We start from the raw sequence: 23,157 nt of genomic DNA on the forward strand, positions 1-23,157 counted from the left end.
AATGCCCAAAAGTGGTATCGGTCGAAATCTAATTGTACATTGAGGGTACCACACCGTAAATTCCTTTCTTCATTAATTGTAATGATTTGCAAAAGTAGTAAGAAATTGTAAAACCTCCGGAATAAAATCCGATTTTAATAAAAAGTATTGTAACAATGAGCTGCAATCAGCAACACCTATCACCGAGCAACGACACTACGTAGTTCGCACGGTTGTCAATAGATGGCGCTGTTCGTAGTTAGCTCGCGGTATCATTTGATTTTTTCCTGTCCTTAAGTAGTCAGGGCTAACCACAAATCCCTTTCCCCTTGCAAAATGGTATAAATAACATTGGTATGCACGCAAGATTATTTTGTGTTTATATCTGATCCTTATCAAATAACGCTAGCTTTGGCGTAGCTAGGGTTTTTTTTTAAAAAAATGTAATTTTCGCAATTTTTCCTATATTTGCATTATATGACAATGCTTTATGCCAAATTTCAAGATTCTGAGTTTACGGGAAGTATCCTGTAGGTTTTGATTCCTTTGCGAGTGTCGAAAATTTGTTGAAAATATCGACATAATCGGCTGTATCTTTTGATTGGCTTGGCTTAGAAGTTTGATATTTTCACAGCTTAAAGGGACAATAGACCTAAGTATTTCATGTGAATTTCAGCTTGATACGTTCACGCGTTCTTGAGATAAAGGGTCTTGACAGAAGGACGGACGGACAACAAAGTGATCCTATAAGGGTTCCGTTTTTTCCTTTTGAGGTACGGAACCCTAAAAACACTAAAATGTTACATAAACGTTTTAAATGGGTCAAGGAGGAGTAGATTACTTAAGCATATATACTTCATTTCACGGTTAAAAAAAATATAACTTCGGAATTTACAAAAAAGATACAGAAATGAATACATTTTGAACCTATCCTACCAATATCATAATTCACACATTTATCTACTCAATGCCTATCATTTCAAAATAAAAATGGAAAAATTTACAATCATTTCAGCTAAAGCAAAAACCTCCACAATTAAGACTTTATGGTTTCGTCATACACTAATTATTTATTAAGCTCCTTCACTTAAACATTTCATAGAAAAATGCGTTTTACGTCCAAAAAAGTCGTGGTATTTGTATTAAACAATAACCAACTCTCGTTTGTTTCAGATAACTTCCAAGCAACATGTCCGCACCAACAACAGACAGTACTGAAGCCATAACGAATTCTGGCTATGGAAGCAGCGATGAAACCGCAAGTCTGCTCATATCGGGCCCATCCGTTACCGTCATAGTTCCCGCCGAACCTAACAGAACTGTCAAGCCTGTGTTGCAAAGACAAGACTGCACAACACACCTCAGGCCGCAACTATCAGGCGGCCCCGGCAGCGAAGAAAGCGCTGCATCTATCAGGATGGAAGAGGGCGCTGCGAGAAGCGTTCCCGACATAGAACTACAATGCCGCGACCAACCCGCCGACCGCCCCCAGACACTAGTTTCCCCCGTCGCCACCTGCTCCCACAGAGGATCCGTTACCGCCTGCCAGTTAGTTCCACATACGTACACGAGATGTCGCGTCTGTGAACGAAGGCAGTCTACAGCACCCATGTCGGCGTTGCAACTAGCGCGATCTGTGTCCAGAGAAAGTGTACGATCTGCTTTACACTATCCTTGTGGTTGTAGTTCACTACACGCTGTCAGTACCTGTCCTGTCATCCAACCTCCAGCCTTATTATTGCCGACGACAAGTACTAGAATCATCCGACAGAGCTCACAACCAGAGTCCAGCGCATGCGCGGCGCACTGCCCTCACCACGCCCATCACCACCCTAGCGCCTCACTACGACAATTGAGGGAACCCGGCGATGGCATTGCCGGCATCGCGGCCGACTCCCTGCGGATCAACGGAGGAATGCGACCGTTCAAACAGGTAAGTCCACCCACCGGTAGATGGCGCTAAATGTGAAAACGTTCGCTCTACTTTGAAATGTTATTAGCCTAATTTGCTAATTGGTATAAATGAAATTGGATTAATGAAATTCAAAAGTTTAAACATGATAATAATGGCTTCTCAGCGGATTTGGGGCTTGCTATGAAAATTATTCGCGATTTGTATTGGCTGTTTTTATTTTCATTAAGCAAAAGTGTTTTCTAAATTTGTTATTATAATTAAATTATATTTGTCGGGGCTAATGCTGTGTTTGTTTGGCTCTCTGTTCATAATCATCTGGGAAAGGCTATCTAATTAAAACTCTAGGCTATGTATCTAATTAAAACGCTGTAATTTTAATAATTTTGTTGCATTTTAAATTAAATGTAAGTAAGCAGTAGTACGTTTTTAGAGCGTGGTAGTAAAAATTTGTTAATTATGAAGTAAGTAATAACTCTGCTACATGCCAGCCTTATATAATGAATAAAAATCCCACGGGGGACATTGCGTGCTTTTGTAACACAAAACAGTACATAGAACTTGTGTTATTATTAAAATAACCTCAGGCTTCAGAAGGGTTCGAGTAGATTGCTTTGGGCTGAATTTTGTATAAAATCTTGAGCGGAATTTTATTATAAAATGTTCCTCTTATCTGAATTAACAAATGTTTTAACGAGATGAGCTTTTCCTTTATGCTTGCCTCCGCCATGTCATGGCCATTCTAATTGTTGTTAGGACGTCATCAGCGTTCTGTCGCTTAGCGCTCTAGTGGTCTTTTATAACTATAGAAAGGTGTTACCCGCTAACATGGTTTTACTGTGAAGTAGCTTGCATGAGTTGAAACGCTACGGTAAGTGTTCCATTCATGACGTCATTCCCTACATGTCTACCATTAACGACATCATTACCTATAGTTATCCTGACATCTTCGACACTTATTGTTATTAAACTCATAGAAGGTTACTTTTGCAGTTGTATGTGCTGTGTAAGGGTCTTGAGACGGGTTCTTTTAAATCAAATCAAATATTTGATTTGGTTTCTTCTTTTTAACCTGCAGGGGCTGCTCCTCTGTCCGCAAACCCTGTCGCAGACACGCCGTGCCCGACTGAGACGGGCGTTCACTGAAGCCACGGGGGATACAGTTACCTACGTTAAGACGGTGGGCTTCAAATTATTGGAATATGCACCGCCAATCGCCGAGGTCGACTGTACAACCCTTTCCCTAAACCTTTACAAGAATTTGATAAACTTATCCAATTTATGTTCTTTAAAGAGAAAAAGTCTATCCTACAAATTAAGTCCTGATAGTGATGTAGAAAGAAATCCTTAGCATGTAACATTATTGTTTTGACCTTTAGCATTTTACAAATGCATGCAATATGGATACACACAATTAGATTAATAGTTACTATAGAATTAAGTGTAAGATCCGTCATTTGATAACATTGATGATTCCCATTGAGGTTGTACAGTCGAAGGGTCGGCATCACGAAAATATATCACCAAAGTAATTTATTAGTTGGCGAATGTGTCGTCCCTATAGCTTCGTCTAATGACCACCGTTAGCCTATCCCCCCACGCCCCAATTTCCCCCAGCACCGAAAATGCTTCTCACGAACAAATCGTTTTCTATACATCAAAATGTCAGCAACTCCTCATCACACTTACGCACGTCGTGTATCAGCAAATTGAGACATTGGCTTTCTGGTCCTTGTGTTTCAGAGATTTTTTACACAGGTACGTTTCACGTGACGTCCATCATCCATCTTTTGTTTCATTAAAAGAAAACGTTTTGTTACCGCTTTAAGAACCCATTACTCAAGCAATACACGGCACCTACACTGCTATTAGACCATCACAAGAAAAATGACGTTGCACATTAGAATATAGATTTAATTTTGATAGTCTGCACTAAAAAAGCTTTTAGAGTATTCATTTAGAGGTTGTTTGGTGTGGACAGCATTCCATTTGTTTCAAATCATGTAGTTGATTTATGTTAGACAGTAAATGCTCTAGAAAATCTTCATCAAATAAATACAGTCATAGTTAATTTAACTAACATAGTAGGTATGCACAAAGCTCTTTAGAATGGTGTATTCAGGTTAAAGATTAATCACGTTCGTAAATTAAACCAGCACAATCATAATGTAATACGCAATGCTCCTAGAATTCTAAATTAGTAGCATAATTTTGCGCCACTCTCCGGAAATTTCGCGCAGCGAACCAACACAAAGAGACTTTACGTTATCCTTTAATGTATTAATCGATATCCACACCTTCTATAATTGTTACACATTTGTAACAAAAACGTACGAGATTTATGAGTTCCAATAAATGTGCAACGCTTGTAAACCACACTACCAGATTGCGAATAATAATGTGGTGTTTTCACTTGATTTAAATATATTGAGCGCCAAAGCTCTGTGATAAAGTAACCATGATATTAAAGATTCTGCGCCAAAGAACCGCATCATTTATTTCCGTCACGAGAAAAATACACACCTGACGGTTCAGAGAACTTCGTATAAGAATATTCTTCGTATCATCTGCTAGGTAGTGGTTTACTTCCGCTACTATTATTGAGTACCAGAGTGACTGACATAGCCCGCAGAATCGCTAAAATCAAGTGGGCGGGGCACATAGCTCGAAGAGATGGTAGCCGCTGGGGCAGGAAAGTTCTTGAGTGGCGACCACGAGCAGGAAGACGTAGCGTGAGCAGGCCTCCCACTAGGTGGACCGACGATCTTGTGAAAGTCGCGGAAGGTACCTGGATGCGAGCGGCGCAGGACCGGTCTTTGTGGAAATCCTTGGGGGAGGCCTTTGTCCAGCAGTGGACGTCTTTCGGCTGAAACGAACGAACGAACGAACGAACTATTATTAAACTGATTCAATCAGCGATGACATTAAGTTCTTTATGCTAGATGACTATGCAATTGGAAATGATCCAAATGGGCCTATTCCAATCGCATTGTTAAGGGGCCTAGAAATTCACGATCATATTTATTGCTTTATGAATTTGGTTAACAGCGCCGCTAAGTAGCAAATATGAAACAACCACTTTACTCGGGGACTTTTATTGCAACACTATAAGAAGTTGGAGATCATTAGCCTTGAGCTGTTCTTCTGATATAGCTGGGAAAGTTTCCTCTTAAGTTCGGTAACGAAATACCAAGCTTATTTCCTCTAATGGATCCCGGTATTGTCGTGAAATATGCCAACTTGGGAGTGGATTGGTTTGAGTTTCAATTACATTGCCTTTCGTGAACATGAAACGTTACGAGTGCGTTATTAGAGAAACTAGTATGCCAACTGTCGCTTGTATTTAATTAAATAGTTTTTATGTGAAATTTATTCCTTTTTGCCAAGGTTTTGTTAACGATCGCAACGTTATTATTTATTTTTCTTCATTTTTGAGTGGTTGAAGCATATAGTAAAGCAATAATTGAGTTTGAGGTTTGAGTGATTAATTTTTTAAATATTTTTACAGAAGATTTCGGGCTATCAATGTTAAAAATCATAATTCATTTTACATTCTCATAATATGTCTGTAGGTATGTGAGAAAATTGATAGGATTCAACTACATCTTGGCATTTACTTTTTATGGCTTTGATAAGTTCTACTTTTTATGGCCTTATTAATACCGCCAAGATAACTCCTTTCTGTTTTGGGAAGGTTTCCAACATAAACCTCGTAATCAAGTTTTGGAAGGTTGCCCGCCTCCGTGAACAGTCGAATAGGATTCCGCCCCGTCATCTTGTTAGAAGAAAGCAATAGTTACTTGAGACTGATAAATATCATGTAATAATGTGTTTGTGAAGTTGACGCATTAGTATGTTACTAACTTTGGTTCTTAGAAACGAAAAAAAAAACATACTAAAAGATTATTGGAATTCTGATGCATGACTATGCGAGCGTATACGAGTACATCAATGTCATAGGGGGAGTAATGTTAATGCGAAATCTCAAAAAAAGTACTTAGGCTGAGTTGCACCACCTAATTTTGACCGTAACTGTAACGATAACCGGCGTTTTTTGTATGGAGTTTGACAGATTTTTGACGTTTCTCAAAATTAAAGTAAGATGGGATGAGGCAACCATGCCTTACACTTTTTCTTCTAATACAAACATTATACTTTATTTTGACGTGGGATTAATTCTGAACATACTAGTAAATTATGTTACAGTAACTAAACAAAACTCAGAACAATGTTTATCTCATTTCGTTCCGGCAAAACACACATAACGAAGGACGGGAAAATTGGTACGATAGGTTTTTCCACATGGACGGAGCCACGTGTAACCTTTTCCTTTTTGAGTGGCTCAGTATATTATAATTTGTATTGGCTGTATCAGTAAAAAACTACTCAGTAAAACTCATTTATTTCTGTAAATAGGCTTAAAAAAAGCACTTTTACATCAGACTGTTGATGTGATAATACAAGCCATATGATGATTGTTTTGAAGAAGAAAAAGCATCTTAAGCTTCAACCAAACCAACGCGTACAGATCACCATCGCCGGTGCGATCATAGGACAATGACAGGACGCGCGACCAATGCCAGGTCTCGCGGCGACCTCGCACCATAACTGCGAGTACAATTAAAGCTTCAACCAAACCAACGCGTGCAGATCGCCATCACTGACCTGATCATACCTAGGCGAATGACAAGTCACGCGACCAGACGTGTGCAGGTCGCCATCGACGCGATCATAGGCGTATTTTCATAGAATTAAACAAAGTAAAACAGACCTTGAAAAGAGGTTTTATATTTTTAATCAGTTTTAAGGACTGCGATATTACGCGCAGCTATGATATTTCTGAAGAAAATTAACAAACATTAGGTATTATTATAATTTGACTTTACTAAGAACGTAAAATCAGACTGCTCATTTGCATTTCATTCAGAAAATGGAGTCAAAATTTGCTTTTTTAATCCGCTTGATGCAGTCTTATCAGTATAAGCTAATTTTTTTCATTATTTTCTGTGCCAGAGTTCAGTTTAAAATAATAAAATGTAACATTCTGTTGCTGCAAATTTTACCGAGTAATCTCACAGTTAAATGTTTGTTTATACTATTATACACTATATTAAGAGGTCCAGTATTTGCATCTGGTGCATAAAAATTATACAGTTACATTTATTTTTAAATATTTTTTTTAAAATAAACAAATTACAAGGTACTCGGAGATTCTAAATTACGAAAAAGATAACGAACTAGGGCATGTTAGATAATTTTCATTAATATTCCAATTAAATAATGATACCACCATAACAACAACTTGAAAGCATTACGGTTAAACGCTTCTAAATTCCATTACAGAGATAAATTCGCTCGCGTTTTATTAAACATTTTTGTTTTTACTACATGCTCTGGGGCTGGACGTAATTATGTTCATACCGCACGCTGCATCGGATAAGGACAAATTTAATCAGCGCTGTAATTGAATACCGAGTTACGAGTTCCATCCAATAAACGCTTAATTTGCCAATAACAGAGAAATAACTGATGCATGAACTTATACCAGCCGGTTTTATTAGGAATTGTGTAATTTTACTCCAGGTGACAATTTTCATATTAAGTTACATTTCTTTGTCCTAAAAAAACGCTTTAACGCTCTTGAATCCAATTTTAGATTTAATTCAATAAGTACAATTTTACAAGAAAAGTACCTATAAATTACATTGATATTATTAATTTTTTGCACATAATTGTGCATTTTCTTACAGACGCTCCCCACTATAGTTATTTGAATTTGTTGTGTATTTATATAATGCCAAATTGGAACTATTTTTGCATGAACAATATTTGGGTCAATTTCAAGTAGTTTTCTTTTGGCCAGTATGATTTATAGAAAATAAAATGCACTTTATTCAGAAGGCAGATGAAACTGTACATACCGGTTTCAGTATCGGATAGGGGAAAATTTAATCAGTGCGGTAATTGGATACCGAGATAGGGGTTTCATCCAATAAACGCTTTATCATCAATAGATAATGCCGCGACTCATACTCGAGTTAATGTGAGTAACAACAGCAATAACTACTTATGTGACTGTGTCGTTCTAAAAGGTTAAAAAATACTACAAATGTAGCAAAAGTTATACTTCAAATGAATACAAATTGAGTCGGTCAACAACACGTTATTTACAAAGAAAACAATAAATACAAAAACAAGACGCAGAGAGCAAAGGCAAAGGTCAAATGAAACAAATATTTTTTTCAGCGACTTTGTTTTCTTTTCAGTACTATAATACTAAAATACCTAGGCAGTAACAGATACACCTACTACTGTATCACGAATATACATATAATTTCAAATTACTTAGTAATTGTAATAAAAGTAAGTATGTAGTAAAAAGTTATCTAATAACTCTATACACCAAGCCCGCCGACAACGCTTAGAGAATCTACACGACAACGTCATGGCTTGGTATCAGCGGCTTTATTTCAAAGAAATTATATGACTTTTGAAACGTCGCATTCGATGCGAAGACTGCATTAGCACCACACCGTGACACTCTGGCGCCTCATAAAGTAACCATAGTTCACAAACCCAATCCTAACCACTACCAAGGCACGAGGAATTCTAAAGTGCATAGACAAAAAGCTGCCAACGTTCCGTTACCGAAACCGAAATCTCACCAAATCATTATGCAAGCAGTTTCTGCCAGAAACGGTGGCCTGTAATGGTTCAGATTAATGCTCTAAGACGGTACGTGCCCCAGATACTATTCCCAGGAGAGCAATCCCGAACTTACATCATTATGATTGGTCTTAAAATTTATACGGCTGGTGAAAAACTACCATCAAGTGCCGTAAATTTTTAACTTTTCATTTGTGAACTCTATTGTGATTGGATATTCAGTTTTATGTGGAAATGTTTGATTAGGAAACTTGAATTTTTGTTCAGGCGTTTGGAACTTCTTGAAAGTTTATAAGACTTCATTTTGAAAGTTTTGCCTTTAATTTATTTTAAATCAAACAGGAGTTACGGTTGCTATACTTTTTATAGGCTAAATGTTCTTCTGCTTTCAGAAATGATGGACGTATCTTTTTACGATTATTTTATTTTTTAATCTCCTCATTTCTCAGTATTTTTTACTTGTATCACTGTAATTCTTTAACCTGTCATAGCCCGATAAAAATAATTAGCCATATCTGTCTTGTTATTAACAACTTTAAAGCACTCAGAAAGTATAATTAAGGAACTGCAATTGCGGGTTGTGGAAAAAAGTGTTCTCATGCCAAGTTTCTACAATTACCTCATTCTTAAATAGTATATTACACACGGTGCTGCTCGCCAGTTCTGTTACTTGAACTTGGCTTGACACGCTACCGCGCGTCTAGAAGTCTTCAATGTTATAAAATGTAGTAATTTTACGCGAATGGATTAATCAAATTGCATGCATTTTTTTGTATAATACCGCGTCGAAACAATTTATTATGTCTTCATAAGACACATTACTGTTTTATCCGTAAATAAATCATTTATTGGTGATATAAATTCAGCAACATGCTCATAACAGTTTCGAGAATTTCACAGAAGACAGCGATAAATCAACTATTGTTTATTATCCGCTGCAGTATTAACCTAAATGGTCAATTCCAGAGGCGGACACCAAACATCTGTGGCCCCCTGATTATGGCATAGTTCCAACTGAGTACAGCGGGGTGCATAGTGCCTAGTCATATAAATTATGCCCTGGATGCGACCACACAATACGTTCCATTACATTGAACTAATGCGATCGTGATCGGGCTACGGCTAGCGGCCATTTTAAATGTCACTTTCGTTAATTTGCTCCGGAATTTACTGCTGGTTGGTCACTTTAGTAATTTGAAGTTTAATTAGCATGTCCGTCTAATAATAGCTTGTGATATTGGTTGTTATTATTTATCAATTTAGGAAGTTTCCGTTGGAAATGGAACACGTAACAGCTCTTACGGAATCGGTTGCTTGATATTGTGTTTTTCCGGTTTTGATCATCATTTATGGTTGTGAGGGTTTATTTCATTTCAATAAGACGAAGAAAACTATTTTTGTTATAGTTAGCTGGTTGGTATTAAAACATGAATTAAAATTTTACGAGTAACCATGTATGATTGTTTCATCTTCGAAGACGCGCCCCACCAATTTTTGGTCAAATGAAGCGCGTTATTATTTGTAGTGTGAGTGCACTCTCATGGATAGATTTAAGCGTGTACGGATAAACACTTAAACATTAGCGGAAGAATGGTGGGGCGCGTCTTCGTGGATGAAACGATCTATAGTAAGTACTAAACAACGTCGTGCCTCTACATCCAACACTACCGTTGTTGTTAGGCATTTAGCTCTAATATCTACCCCATCAGGTCAATGTTACTACAGATTTTATTGAAATGTTCAATAAAATTTTAAGCTATCAAGCATATCCACTTCACATCTGCGAATGCAGCTGTTATTTTTACGACAGCACTTAAAACCATGACGGAGTACAGACATCGGCATATCACTGGATTTTATGTAGTAGTAATAAGTCCTGTTTTGCGACGAATTTTTGGATTTTTGTATACCGAGATACATTATGTGTTGACTGTACAAGCGTTGCTCTTCAAAAATAATGTATTATGAACCGATGATGTAGCGATACACGCGACGGTTTGTTTGTTTACACTGTAACCGAGCTATTGATTTATGACATACAAACTTCGTCGTTACGCAATATGGCCAATCGATCATTTTCCGATCACTAAAATAAAAGTTGTGGCTGGCAAGGCCGTGTGTGATCACTTTGCGGTTGTTGACTGATCATTTTTGAAGAAGTTTGCAACAAGGAAAAGTTTTTAATACTTATTTAGGAAAAAAAATGAAGTCTTTGACTGTAGACAATAATTCAGTATTGATCAAAACCAAAAACTGATTCTTAATTTAACAAGGCCCTTTGTGACAATCGTATTTTAAGGCTGGATTGCACCATCATACTTTAAATTTAACAAACATGTCAAAAATCTGTCATACAAAAAACACCGGTTATCGTTACAGTTAGTGTTGAAATTAGGTGGCGCAACTCAGCCTACATTTTTCGGTTTTCGGCTGTAGTCTCACTCATTTGTTTCATTTCAACATACGATTAAGTTAAATACGTTGTAAATATTGATTGTCTTCCAGTGTATATCTTGTTGGTTGTCCTATTAAATAAATAAAAATAAATAATTTGACTGTGTAAGAAGCAACAACACTTAACTACGCAGCTAAAAATTCAATTCCAAAAATGTCTTGCATGGCCACGAATCTTATGAGAATTGCAGTTCTTACGTCCGCAGAATATAAAACGCAGAATAGTCTTTGCCTTCTTATCCCGTCTGAATCTTGCAGTCGGAAAATATACGAGTACTTCATCACAAGTCGTACATTTCAAGGGAATCCCCTGAAGAGTAATTAGGAAACCAGGAGCTGAGTATCTCCGCGCCTGGTCCCGCAGATTAGGTGCGTAGTAAAAGCCGAAAACTGTATAGCAGGGGTGGCCAACCGATCGATTGTATCACAGCTGTAAGTCTAGCCGATTGCAGCACAACAAAAAATATAAATAACTAGCTGTACCCTTAGGTAACTTTAGTTAAACGCATAAAAATAGTTTGAATATAATTTTCCTGTTTTTACATTTTCATTGACCTTCCACTCCACTGTATTTTCACTATTAGTCGTAGCATAGTAGGTATAATGAAACGTATAGTTTCCTCGATAAATTTAAATACAGACTATTTTTCTACTCAAAAATATTTTCTACATTATCACCAACCTGTTTGTGTGACTATCAAATACCGATCCATTATTTTATTAAAATTTATTTGAAGAACTACTATGTAGCTCATGCTTACCTACTGTGTTTCGAAGTATTTATCTAAAAGTAAATGTTATCATAATTCATTTATTATTTAATACTTTTTTGTATGTGCATTTAATTTATTATTTACTATTATTAAATCAAGTTGGCCACCCCTGCCCAGCCTGTGGAGTCGTAAACGCAGCCCGGCCTTCGGTCGGATCTTATCAATACCACCTTATTGCATTTTTTAGCAGCCGACTGGAGCGTTGTATAAAGGCTTTCATATTTAATCACACCGCCCGCTCGCTTTGATTTTGGATTTGTCGACGTCAATTTTTATCCATTCCAACCACGTTAAAGGCTTCCTTTGATTAGTACGTTACTGCAATACCAGATGGCGTTAAATCAGTAAGAGGCTACATACGGAGAATTTACTTGAACTAGAGTCTTAAGTTTAAGGATGTATGTTATCCTTTCACATAAAAACTTCTGAACGGATTTTGATGAAACTTTACAGTATTATTATTTATACATCAGAATAACCTATAGGCTATAATTTATAACGATCTGAAATTCTCGCGGGTGAAACTGCGAGCAAAAGGTAGTATTAAATAATAAGAAACTTTACATGACAACAATAATCTGTAAGTTAATGTTACTAAGCGTTGTAACATAACATACTAAGTAATGGGCCGAGGGAAAACTTATTACCTCGTTAAATAGACATTAGAGCAAATTATCTCAAATCTAACGTTCGATGGCTCCTACGTATAAGGGCGAAACTGCCGCTTACGCCTTTTTCCAATTATTTAAGCAATGATTTCACTTTGCTCTAATCTATAACATCAGTAAGAAAAAAAATTTTTTTTCCATTAGATACAAAATAAAATTTTAGGCAAATAGGCGTATGTGCAAAACTACGCCACGTATAAAGCCCAATCATACGATTCGTCAATCTATACGAGTAGTTGCTTACATAAACATATATTTTTTATAATCCAAATCTTAAATAAAGCCATGAAAATATTTAGCAAATTGTTTTATTTATAAATTATGACACATTATATAGTTATTTAATTTTTAGCGTAAAGAGTCGCATCTCAAACTAATTTGAAAATTATAAATAACTTGAAAAAATCGAACTGCCTAAGGCATCGTGGGTTCAATTCCCGCCTTAGGCAATTCGATTTTTTCAAGTTATTTATATTTTTTAAAAATATGACACATTATGTTAAAAGACCTAACTAAATCTCGAGCACAGTATATGGGCGTATTTGCGTTAAAACGTAAAACGGTACATTAAACGACTTTTTCTAACTGATTTATTATTGATATAGCACATGATAACAATTAAAATAATTACATGCATAAATAAAGAGAGTAATCGCTTAAAATATTATATTTACGTTGTCATTTAAGTCTCTTTACGTTGAACAATATACATGAAATTATAGAAATATGCCGACGTAAAAGGGCAATGCGTAAAATCTCAAAATATATAAGAAAAATATAAAAATTGATAACAGCAGTAGCAAAAGCATTACATGTTAAGGCTAAATGTGAAATTTCATTAAATTCGTTTTAGTAGGTCAGAAGATATGACCCAAAAATATGGTTCTGGCCACTAAAATGGCTCTCCTGTAAAATTTACTATTTTCACTTACGCCAGTATACGTAGGAGCCATCGCGTTGGACATGAGCTTTCATGATCACTTAAGATACCGCGGTCGGTTGCGGTCTTCGAGTAATTACAGAATCTTCTCAAATTAACGACTACGATCTAGGTTTTTGTCACCTTCCCACTAATTACATGTTATAAATTATAGGTGCGTTATTCTAGACTTATTTTTGTACAAAAAGTTGACTTAATGCTAACAGCAGAATAATATCTTGAACTGATTCACGAAACAAAAGTTATCTTCTATAGGTACTTACTCCAAGATTTACCTACAATTTCTGTCAGGAAATGGTCTCATACTCGTAGAACGCTCATACATAGTAGGTATTGTATTCTACTGTGTTTTCATCATCATAGACATCGTGTAATGTTGCAAGATTTTTATGGCATTACAGAATCTACCTACTGTCAAAACAATTACTACAAATCAGTAAAAAAAAAATTCAACCGTCTTAAACACCAGCTGCTTTCGATTGGCTTAAATTAAAAATGAGTTGATATTTTATGATTTACACGTAAGTACGAGTATACGATTCAGAAACAAGTTTGTGATAGTTCGCAAGTGAAAACTAAATTATCGCAGACGAGACGGCACTTCCTTCGGTACAAAAATGAATTAAAAGTTTGATTTATTTTAATGGAGTTATCGAACTACTTGTAACTTGGCCGTTTTGAATAACATGAATAAATTCTTTGGACTCGAGGAAAAAGGTGTTGCACAAATATTTGTTAAAGATGTTTCTGAAAGTTGTACTTGCTTATTTCTGAGTATGAATCATAGCCATTCAATAGTCGTAGTCATTTTTGGACATTGTTATTTTTTCACAGAAATCTATTAGGTACATTTTTATTAGAATTTTAGAACTGTCCTCTCCATAAGTTGTTTATAAGAGACCGTTTCCTCGTGATAAGACAGCAAAAATGTGTTGCTTCGAGTATTTCTCTATCTACTAATATAATTATGTATATATCTCTCATCTAAATACACAAAGTACACAATAGTTTCAAACACAATTATCAGAGCCATGATAAGCTCCTGTAATAGGAACTGACCGCAATCTGCTTATCATAGTAAGCTGCTTACGATAGTATGTATCGCTTTGTTGTAATAGCGAAGAGCTAAAACCCATTATTAAGAGCTAAAGCACTATAATGGTGTCTTGAACTCAATCATACACGGTATTATTATACTAAAGTAGCGACCGCCCGCGACTTCGTACGCGTGGATCCCGTTTTACCCCCCAGGAGCTGAATTTTGCAAAATCTCAGTAAGCACAGTCTAAAAGGAACCCCCATGCAAAATTTAAGACTCCTAGCACTTATAGTTTCTGATAATTCGTGATGTGTGAGTGACTAAGTTAGTGACCTTTTGCTTTTATAGATATAGGTAGATTTCGTGAATTAGTGATCTCTTGTTTTAAAGTCTTATGATGTTATGAGACAAATTATTATTATCCTTCATGGTAGTTGGTTCTCGTGATAAAATTAAATAATCATTAACCAAGTATTAGTTATAGAGACCTTTTGACAAAAAGTTACATTGAAAGGGGTTATCAGGGCTTATTTGTCGATAAAATATTCGACAAAAATCACAAAAACTTGTACCTTACTTATCTTAATACAACATTAGCATGTTTAGTAATAATATTATCAAGATTAACTCAACGAAAACTCTTTCATTACCTTTGTTTTTCCTTATTCAAGTAAAAACCTTCAAATGGAAGGAAAAATAAAACACGACTGCTGTACAATGTTTACAAGCACTGAAAAATTTATAACCCAAATATGGTACTGTGACGGGTCAACATTGAATACAAAACTACAGTAGTACCGTGGAACTGAGTCAAGGTTCCATAGTGAATTCAAGGTCAGCAACGTAAGGGCTCGTCCACACTTAGGCAAAAGTTCTAACACTGTGAGTGTGAGTGACAACGGAGTAATCGGGAAAAATTAACTGAAAGTTCTATCGGAAAAAAATGTTAACTGAATTTAAGTATGTTTTAAGCGATAAATATTTTGGGGCATACGTTTTGAAACTTGCTCTGATCCTAATTTTGAAATGTTGATTCGCAAAGTGTGTTACCCTGCTTCTAGTTATCAGTCGTAAATCTTTAGGAATGATGTATTGGCACTTACGTCGTGTCTTGTATTGGATGTAGTTATGGATTGTTCTGACTAATAACGCTGAAAAAATCATTACGTTTAACAAAATAGAAATGATTGGCCACATTAATATTTTAGATTGTCACGACGATTATGCAGGCTGCGTCTGTATCTTGTGCTCGCTGTGTAATGTTGTTAAACAAACGTGCTCCAATCTAGTCAAGTCTTAACTTTATTCGTGATACAAACCAAGGTTGACAGTCCATTTTGTCAATGAGATAGCGTCGAACGCCCTTTGGATAGGGGATTCGCTCCATTTTTCTTTACCTTACCTCCGGGTAGATTGTATCGTTTCAAAATTGTCCCTTGACTATTCATATCACTGTGTAAGAGGGCTCGGCGAGGCTGAAGGTTATTTTGCGAATTTGCTACGTGTGAAGACAGTAATGACCCTTTTTTCAGCGTTATAAGCAAATTGAACTGCGGTTTAGTGTTTGAAATATTGTTTAATCGCTGAGTGAGAAAATATTTTTTTGTTGCCACAAAGATCTCGTGTTAGCTTCTTAATGGAAACTCATATTCATGTAAATGATTTAATTTTGATATTATTATTTTAATAGTCGATTCAGCGAAACATTATTTAAGCATTTATGGAGTAAAATATAAAATTTGAACCAAGCTGATATTATTATAATCATTTAATGATCTGTCGCAAATTCGCCATATTATGTCAGATATAATTTATTACTTTCAGGGTTCTTCAATGGACAAACGTGAACCTTTTCGTTATTTTCACCTAAAATCCAAGCCAAGTCATATAAAAGACTGACATAATGTCATCTGGCTGTGCAATAAGCTCTCAAGTAACCTACAGCAGTTGTTGGCCCGAAGTGGAGTATTTTAGTTCATTTGGCAACGTATATTATGGGCCACAATATCAGGCAACGTATAATTATGGCTTGTCTGGCTCGTACTAGCTCGTCTTAGAAAGAATTCGCTTACATAATAGGGAAATAAATCCTATTTAATTAGTTACAAATGTCGTTATATGGAATAAATTCCCAAGTCTATTGTTAAAATACTTTTTTTCTTGCGGTTCTACAGTATTATCAATCAATAAAGCTATATTTGTACGTTGAAAATAACACCACTCAGTAAATGCATAAGGAACAATTTCCTAAATCCATGACTCGCACTTGACCATAATATTCTCGTTATTATCAATTTTGACGATCATTCACTATGGCACAAATTGATTCGACGTGGATTATCATTAATGCCATCATTGTTTCATATTAACAGCGTATTATGATAATTTGCAATATGTAATACGCGTATAACACCAATTAACGGATAATAATGACAGTAATACAGATGGACAACTGTTGTCATAATTTATCATATTTATTCAGAATAATGAGATAACATTAAATTCAACTTGTATATCTACGATATGTTCATGTAATATTTAAGGACTCTACTCGTAAAGTTATAATATTGTCATAAAAAGAGAGTTAATTTAATAATAATAATAGCAATTCGTCAATAGTGTCGAGTACTTTGAGTATTGACTGACGCAGAATTGATGCCGATGGGGTAGCAAGGTTCAGGAGTGGAGGCCACGTACCGAAAAATGCAGCGTGGGACGTCCACCCACAAAGTTGACCGATGATCTTATAAAGGCAGCAGGAAGGCGCTGGATGCAGGTCGCTACCAACCGGACGATATGGAAATCATTGGGGAGGCCTATGTTCAGCAGTGGACGTCTGTGGCTGAAATGATGATGATGGCTTTGAGTACCGATTGACGAGAGTCCTTTGTAACGAGGATGTATTTTAATTTTTGTTTAATGGCCATCATGACGTTCTCTTTCTATCTAATAATTCGTTTGTAGATTTCTGTTTTACATTTAACTCTCAACGGTAGATTTGCAACAAAAATAAATATTATTCAGCACAGTAAACATTAAAGATAACGTATTTAATAAAATGCGCTTGAAGAATTATTGGTACCGCTGTAAAAATAAATTCTTCAGACCTATCAAAACAAACTCGCTAATTTGCGATACAAAGTTTATTCGGTCGATTCTCATCATACTTATTTACTTTGGACATATAAAAATAAGCTTATTAAAACATTTTCAAAGGAAACCGGAGTCAAAGTACAAGTACATAGATATCAAGTTCATAATGATGCGAATAAACTTGAAAGTTGTACGTTGAAAACAAATATTAGGCGGGCGGTGAGAGCTCCAAAGGCCTTATTTGAACAGCCTATATTAACTTTGATCATTACTGTGGAGTTCTAACACATATTTTTGTATGTAGATGTGAAATAAATTATGGAATTACGACTACTTACTTAGTGATAATGATAGTAAAGTTTGAAGATTTAGCAATTCACTATTGAAATGTTAGCGTTGAAATGTCGCTTTATCTAAGTTTAAGATGAAAATAAGTTTACACTATTTCATGATGGAATCACAGATCTTTATCTATAAAAGCGAAAGGTCACTGACTGATTGACTGACTCACTCACTCATCACGAAATCTCAGAAAGTACAAGTGATAGGAGTCTCAAATTTTGCATGGGGGTTCCTTTTAGAACGTAGGTGCTCACTAAGACGGGATTTTGCAAAATTCAACTCTAAGGGAGTAAAACGGGTTCCAGCTAGTTACTAATAAGTTACAATGGAACGTTAAATATCCAATCATAATCAAATTGAACTGTTTAGGCATTCTTGTTTTCCATATCTTTGGTCTTATGTTGTTTTTATAGTGATTTTACAAGATAAGTCTAGCTTCATTTGCATCTGTACCTAAGTACCTACATTATTTCTGAATTTTGAGTTTATGAATCATTAACAAATCTTTAAAATGTCTTCCATTATAACGTTTTAGTCCATTGTAAGGACGTTTAAATTTTCATAGAATCCTTACGTTTGCACACCTTCCATTTTATTTCTTCCCATTCTTCCCGAATTGCTAAGCACGACCCAAAAGGATCGGCGCCTTGAGACCCAGCAATGAAGTGAGGGTCCAATGCATGAAATATTCAAAGTTGAAAATTAAAAAGGAACAAGATAGGCCAGGTATGCACAGGGCTTCCGGTGAATAATGTTGTATTTGCCTTAAATATTTAATGTCGACTCATTCTTCGTTTTGTATGAACACGCAGATTGGGATTTGAGATTTAAATAAGTAATTACACCCAAGAAAATGGCCGGCCGGTTTGGCTGGAAAAGATCATGTTACAAGACAATATTTAGCTTTTAAAATGTACATTTTGTTGCTGATTGGCAACAGAATAATAATGACGCGTGGAATTTTGAATCATAATGCTTGATAAAGTTAGTAAAAATCCGTTTAACTTACTTTAGAATTAATTGTATTAATAACCACCAGAGCTATTTCGATGTTATTATCATGCTTGGTGCAATGATACCAAGCATAACAATATCGAAAAAAAATTACCAAGTCAAAATAGAGTCAACAAATCAATTATTTGCTACTACCTATTAGTAATTCAGTTCATTGCATAAAAGCTCTAATGCATATCACTCAAAAAGTGCATTTTCCCATAATGAAAATCTCATCTCGTTTAAATATTTATAAAGATTGAAACGCTAATTGGATGGAATATAGGGTTCTCGTTCAAAATATTACTAGGTCAAGTTGGTTCGATTTTATTTTCTCGGCATTTATTGCTTAGTCTCAGATTTTGTTCCAGTCTATTGATCTATTCGAGTCTGCAGTCATATGAGTAGATTGCTGCATAAACCATTATGGAATCATTCCGAACTTCTATTTCACCCCATTCGCTTTTGAACCGTAAAAATAATGGAATTTTTTATCTCTCTATGGAAATGAATAACCGCATCATCAATCAAGAGGGCACCGCGAATAAATATAATATAAAAAGCAATGAATCCATTATTCATAATGGTATTACAGAATTATACAATGTAAGGGACACGACCATAACATTTTCATGACCTAGTTCGTGTGGATGATCCCATAATTATGGTAAGATGAAGGCACGTCAAGCTTATCATTTTGGCATCTAATGTAGTTTGAATAAGTGCGATTTTACCACATAAACGAATGGTTATTTGTACGGCTGATGGTCCTTTACTGACAATCTTAATGACTTTCGAAATAAAGGTCAAATAATGACGGCTAGATACGAATATGGACGTATGCATTTCAATAAAAATAATGCAAGGAAGAATAACGCCCGTATTTACAAACGATACTTGAAGAAGCAAATCGAACGCACAGCGTTGAATAGAGCTATGTGATTGGTTCGTGTGTCACCCTGTGCGTCCACGCGCACTGTGAGACCTTATAGTAGTGTTTGTGAATACAGGCGTAAGTCAAAAATGCATTATGATTTAGTTTATTTAACAACATTAATAATAACCATCTAATGTTTGCAAGAAAATTGCTTTCCTGCTGAAAACTATTCAGTTAATCAAGAAAACACTGAAAAATATTTTATACTGTACGAGTATATCATGTCTACCGTTATTAAACTAAACTGGGTAACAAAATTAATTATTTCGTTGCTAAACCACGGCACAGCCTTCGATAGCAGCAGGTGCTTAATTATCGAGCTTATTTAGAAATTAAGCTTACAAAGCTTAGTACGATGAAGCTTTTGTCGTTCAAAGCACGTTTTCCCTTGCGTGGTACAAAATAATATTAGCTATGTTTATTAGATAACTGCAGTAGCTTTATTTTATGAGACAAAGCATATTATACAACGTGCTCTTCTTGATTTCCTGGAACTCTAGGGTATTAATAACACCACTTCAAAGAATGGAATGGCATTACATTTTTTGTTAAATTCAAAAATGTTTTTGACTTAAGTATTTTTTCATTCGAAATTATTTAAAAACTTTATTTTTCACTGAAATAATTCATAATTTACATACACTTATCAATAAAAAGTCTGCACAAAAAGACTAGGTGAAAATTTTGAAGAAAAAAACTAGATTGATGATACTATAATCTAAATCAACTAGGTATCTTTTAAATCTAGAATCCACATTATCTTTAAAAATATGCTTTTATAAACACATATTCCTAAGACTCTTTAACTAGTTTTTTTTTATAGAATATAAAATTTCCGGAAAACAAAAGGAGCACGTTGTATTTCAAATAAGATGTTAAAATAACATAACTTTTAATTTCGTACATAAACAATCTCTTTTATGAATTACTGTTCAGCGTTTACTTAAAATATCTACACTATTTCGTGAATCGAGATAGAGACTTCAGATTTATATGCTCTGTCACGTCATAATGTCAATGTCCTCAAGCACCGACTGAGTTAATCTCATTGAATAAAATGAGGCTAATTTTAACTTTGAGTTTTTCTCCTGATCATTTTAAATCGATAAAACTTTATGACCCGGAACATAATCCGTAATCATTCAACGAATAAATCACTGAAAAACAGCACCAATTACACAACATTGTGGTCCAAGATGTTTGTTTTGCACAACATATTATGTACGAGTAGCCAACTTTCTCGCAGGGCAAGATTCGGGAGGTATTTTCTCGTATTCACATTCCCATTTCGGGGGAATGAACTCGAATGAACATTGTTGGTGGGATATTAAAAGAACAGTATGTTGTGGCTCCAGTTTTGTTAGATGAGAACAAATAGGAACTGAAGGAAAACTTTCGAAACTACAAGTAATATGTAACAAAAGCAAGAAAATAAACAGTGGTAATCTTGTCCATTAATAAGAACAGAGAAGGACACGTTTATGTTTAATGCCAGTTGTGATTAGATATTTTAGTTAACTATTCAAAATCACTAACAAAAATTTGGCCAAGTGCGTGTCGTGCCGCGCGCAGTGTAAGGTTCCGTAGTAGTTCAATATTAACAGTTATAGTTTTCCTGGAAAGTTCATAAAAATACTATTATTGTGAATTTTTCCAGATTTTTTAAGCCAACAGTTTAGTTTTAGATGGGAGGGGGGACGGATTCTGGAGAAAAATCCGTTTCCGAGGGAAAATATTGTGAGTAGGTATGTACCTACTCACAATATTTTGCACCCAATTCAAAATATCTTGACAACCTAAATGAAGTCCACTTGGTGCTCGGTTTTCGCTTCCAACTGGTAAAATTTACTTTGTATTATTTTTATGCTCAATTTATTAATATTTTGACTCTTTTCACGACACGTTCTTTACTTTTTAAATTATAGATAATATGACTAACGCATTATCACTTCAGTTTGCTTAAACCAATTCTTTTTAATTCATCGGAAAATTTACTGTTTCTATCCTTGAGAAAAATGCCAAGCATGCTCGATTCATTCTAAATAATGGAGAATTCAATTTGAAACAAACGTATTTAACAAACTTCACACGTGCAACATACAAATCAATTAGTGCACATTCAGAAGTGCACCGGACAGACTTTCTGTTTTAGAAATAAAACCAACTAGAAGTAACTGAATTAGATTTTCTTTTTTACTGAATTCAAGACTGTTGACTGTTCTTTCCATTTTCCTTTTTACTGAATCTAAGGGTATTGATACATGGGGTTCTTATAAAAATAAGATAAATGAATACATACTAGTACATACCCACGATACACGAGAAACTTAGTAACTAACATTCAATTTGTAGATTTTGTCATCATACTTATCTTTTAATGGCATAAACTATTTATTTATGGCTCTATTTATTTCGGTAGTTTAACATGCATTTCAAGAATCTTCGATATGAAAAGCTTCTTATTTGGCACTTAAAACTCAAATAAGATTCATAAAGTTACTTAATAGCCAAAGCCATTTTTTAAGGAAAATACCTCCAAAAGCACCTTAAATGCCTCTGCATAAGCTCTCGCCTAATATATTTCGTGGAGGTTTAATAATTAAGACTAAGAGTCCATCCATTCATATGGATTATCCTGGCTAAGTCAAAAGAGATGAAGGTTAGCCGAATCTCAATTATCGCGCCAAAACACTCACCTAAGAAATATTGTAATTACACAATTATGTAACTCCAGCCCAAGTAATAACAATAAAATTATTGTATTTAACACAGATCCTACTTCGGTGTTTTCGGTTTTCCATATTTGTTGTTATAGCTAATGGCCGGCCTTCAGATTTTTCAGTTTTGGATGTAATCGTTCGTTCGTTCGTTTCAGCCAAATGACGTCCACTGCTGGACAAAGGCCTCCTCCAAGGTTTTCCACAATGCACGGTCCTGCGCTGCCCGCATCCAGGCTCTTCCCACGACCTTTACCAGATCGTCGGTCCACCTAGTAGGAGGCCTGCCCACGCTACTTCTTCGTGGTCGCCACTCGAGAACTTTTTTGCCCCAACGGCCATTGTCTCTACGAGCTATGTGCCCCGCCCACTGCCACTTGATTTTAGCAATTCTGCGAGCTATGTCGGTCACATTGGTTCTCCTGCGGATCTCCTCATTTCTGATTCAATCACGCAGGGAAACTCCTTGGAGCTTGGATGTAATAACGTTCTGTAAATATTTTTCTGGACAACAATTTCTTACAAATCTACAATAACTTCTACTCACTAGACATAATAAATAACTTCACATCATTAGGTTACGTTCTAGCAAAAGTTTACTTTTGCTTTTCCTCGTAATTTGAAATAATGTCTTTTGTCAAGCA

General features: G+C 35.5%; 1 protein-coding gene across 1 annotated transcript in view; it reads left to right on the forward strand.

Moving 5' to 3' along the window:
- Positions 1 to 1,168: 1,168 nt before the first annotated feature.
- Positions 1,169 to 23,157, forward strand: part of LOC114361996 (small conductance calcium-activated potassium channel protein-like) — a 38,508-nt gene continuing 16,519 nt past the window's right edge. The window contains exons 1-2 of the mRNA XM_028317229.1: positions 1,169 to 1,912; positions 2,970 to 3,071. Coding sequence (XP_028173030.1) covers positions 1,169 to 1,912; positions 2,970 to 3,071 — 846 coding nt within the window. The remainder of the gene's footprint in view (positions 1,913 to 2,969; positions 3,072 to 23,157) is intronic.

Source organism: Ostrinia furnacalis, unplaced genomic scaffold (assembly GCF_004193835.3).
Source record: "Ostrinia furnacalis isolate ACB-3 unplaced genomic scaffold, ASM419383v2 OfSCF6084, whole genome shotgun sequence".
Taxonomy (NCBI): Eukaryota; Metazoa; Arthropoda; class Insecta; order Lepidoptera; family Crambidae; genus Ostrinia; species Ostrinia furnacalis.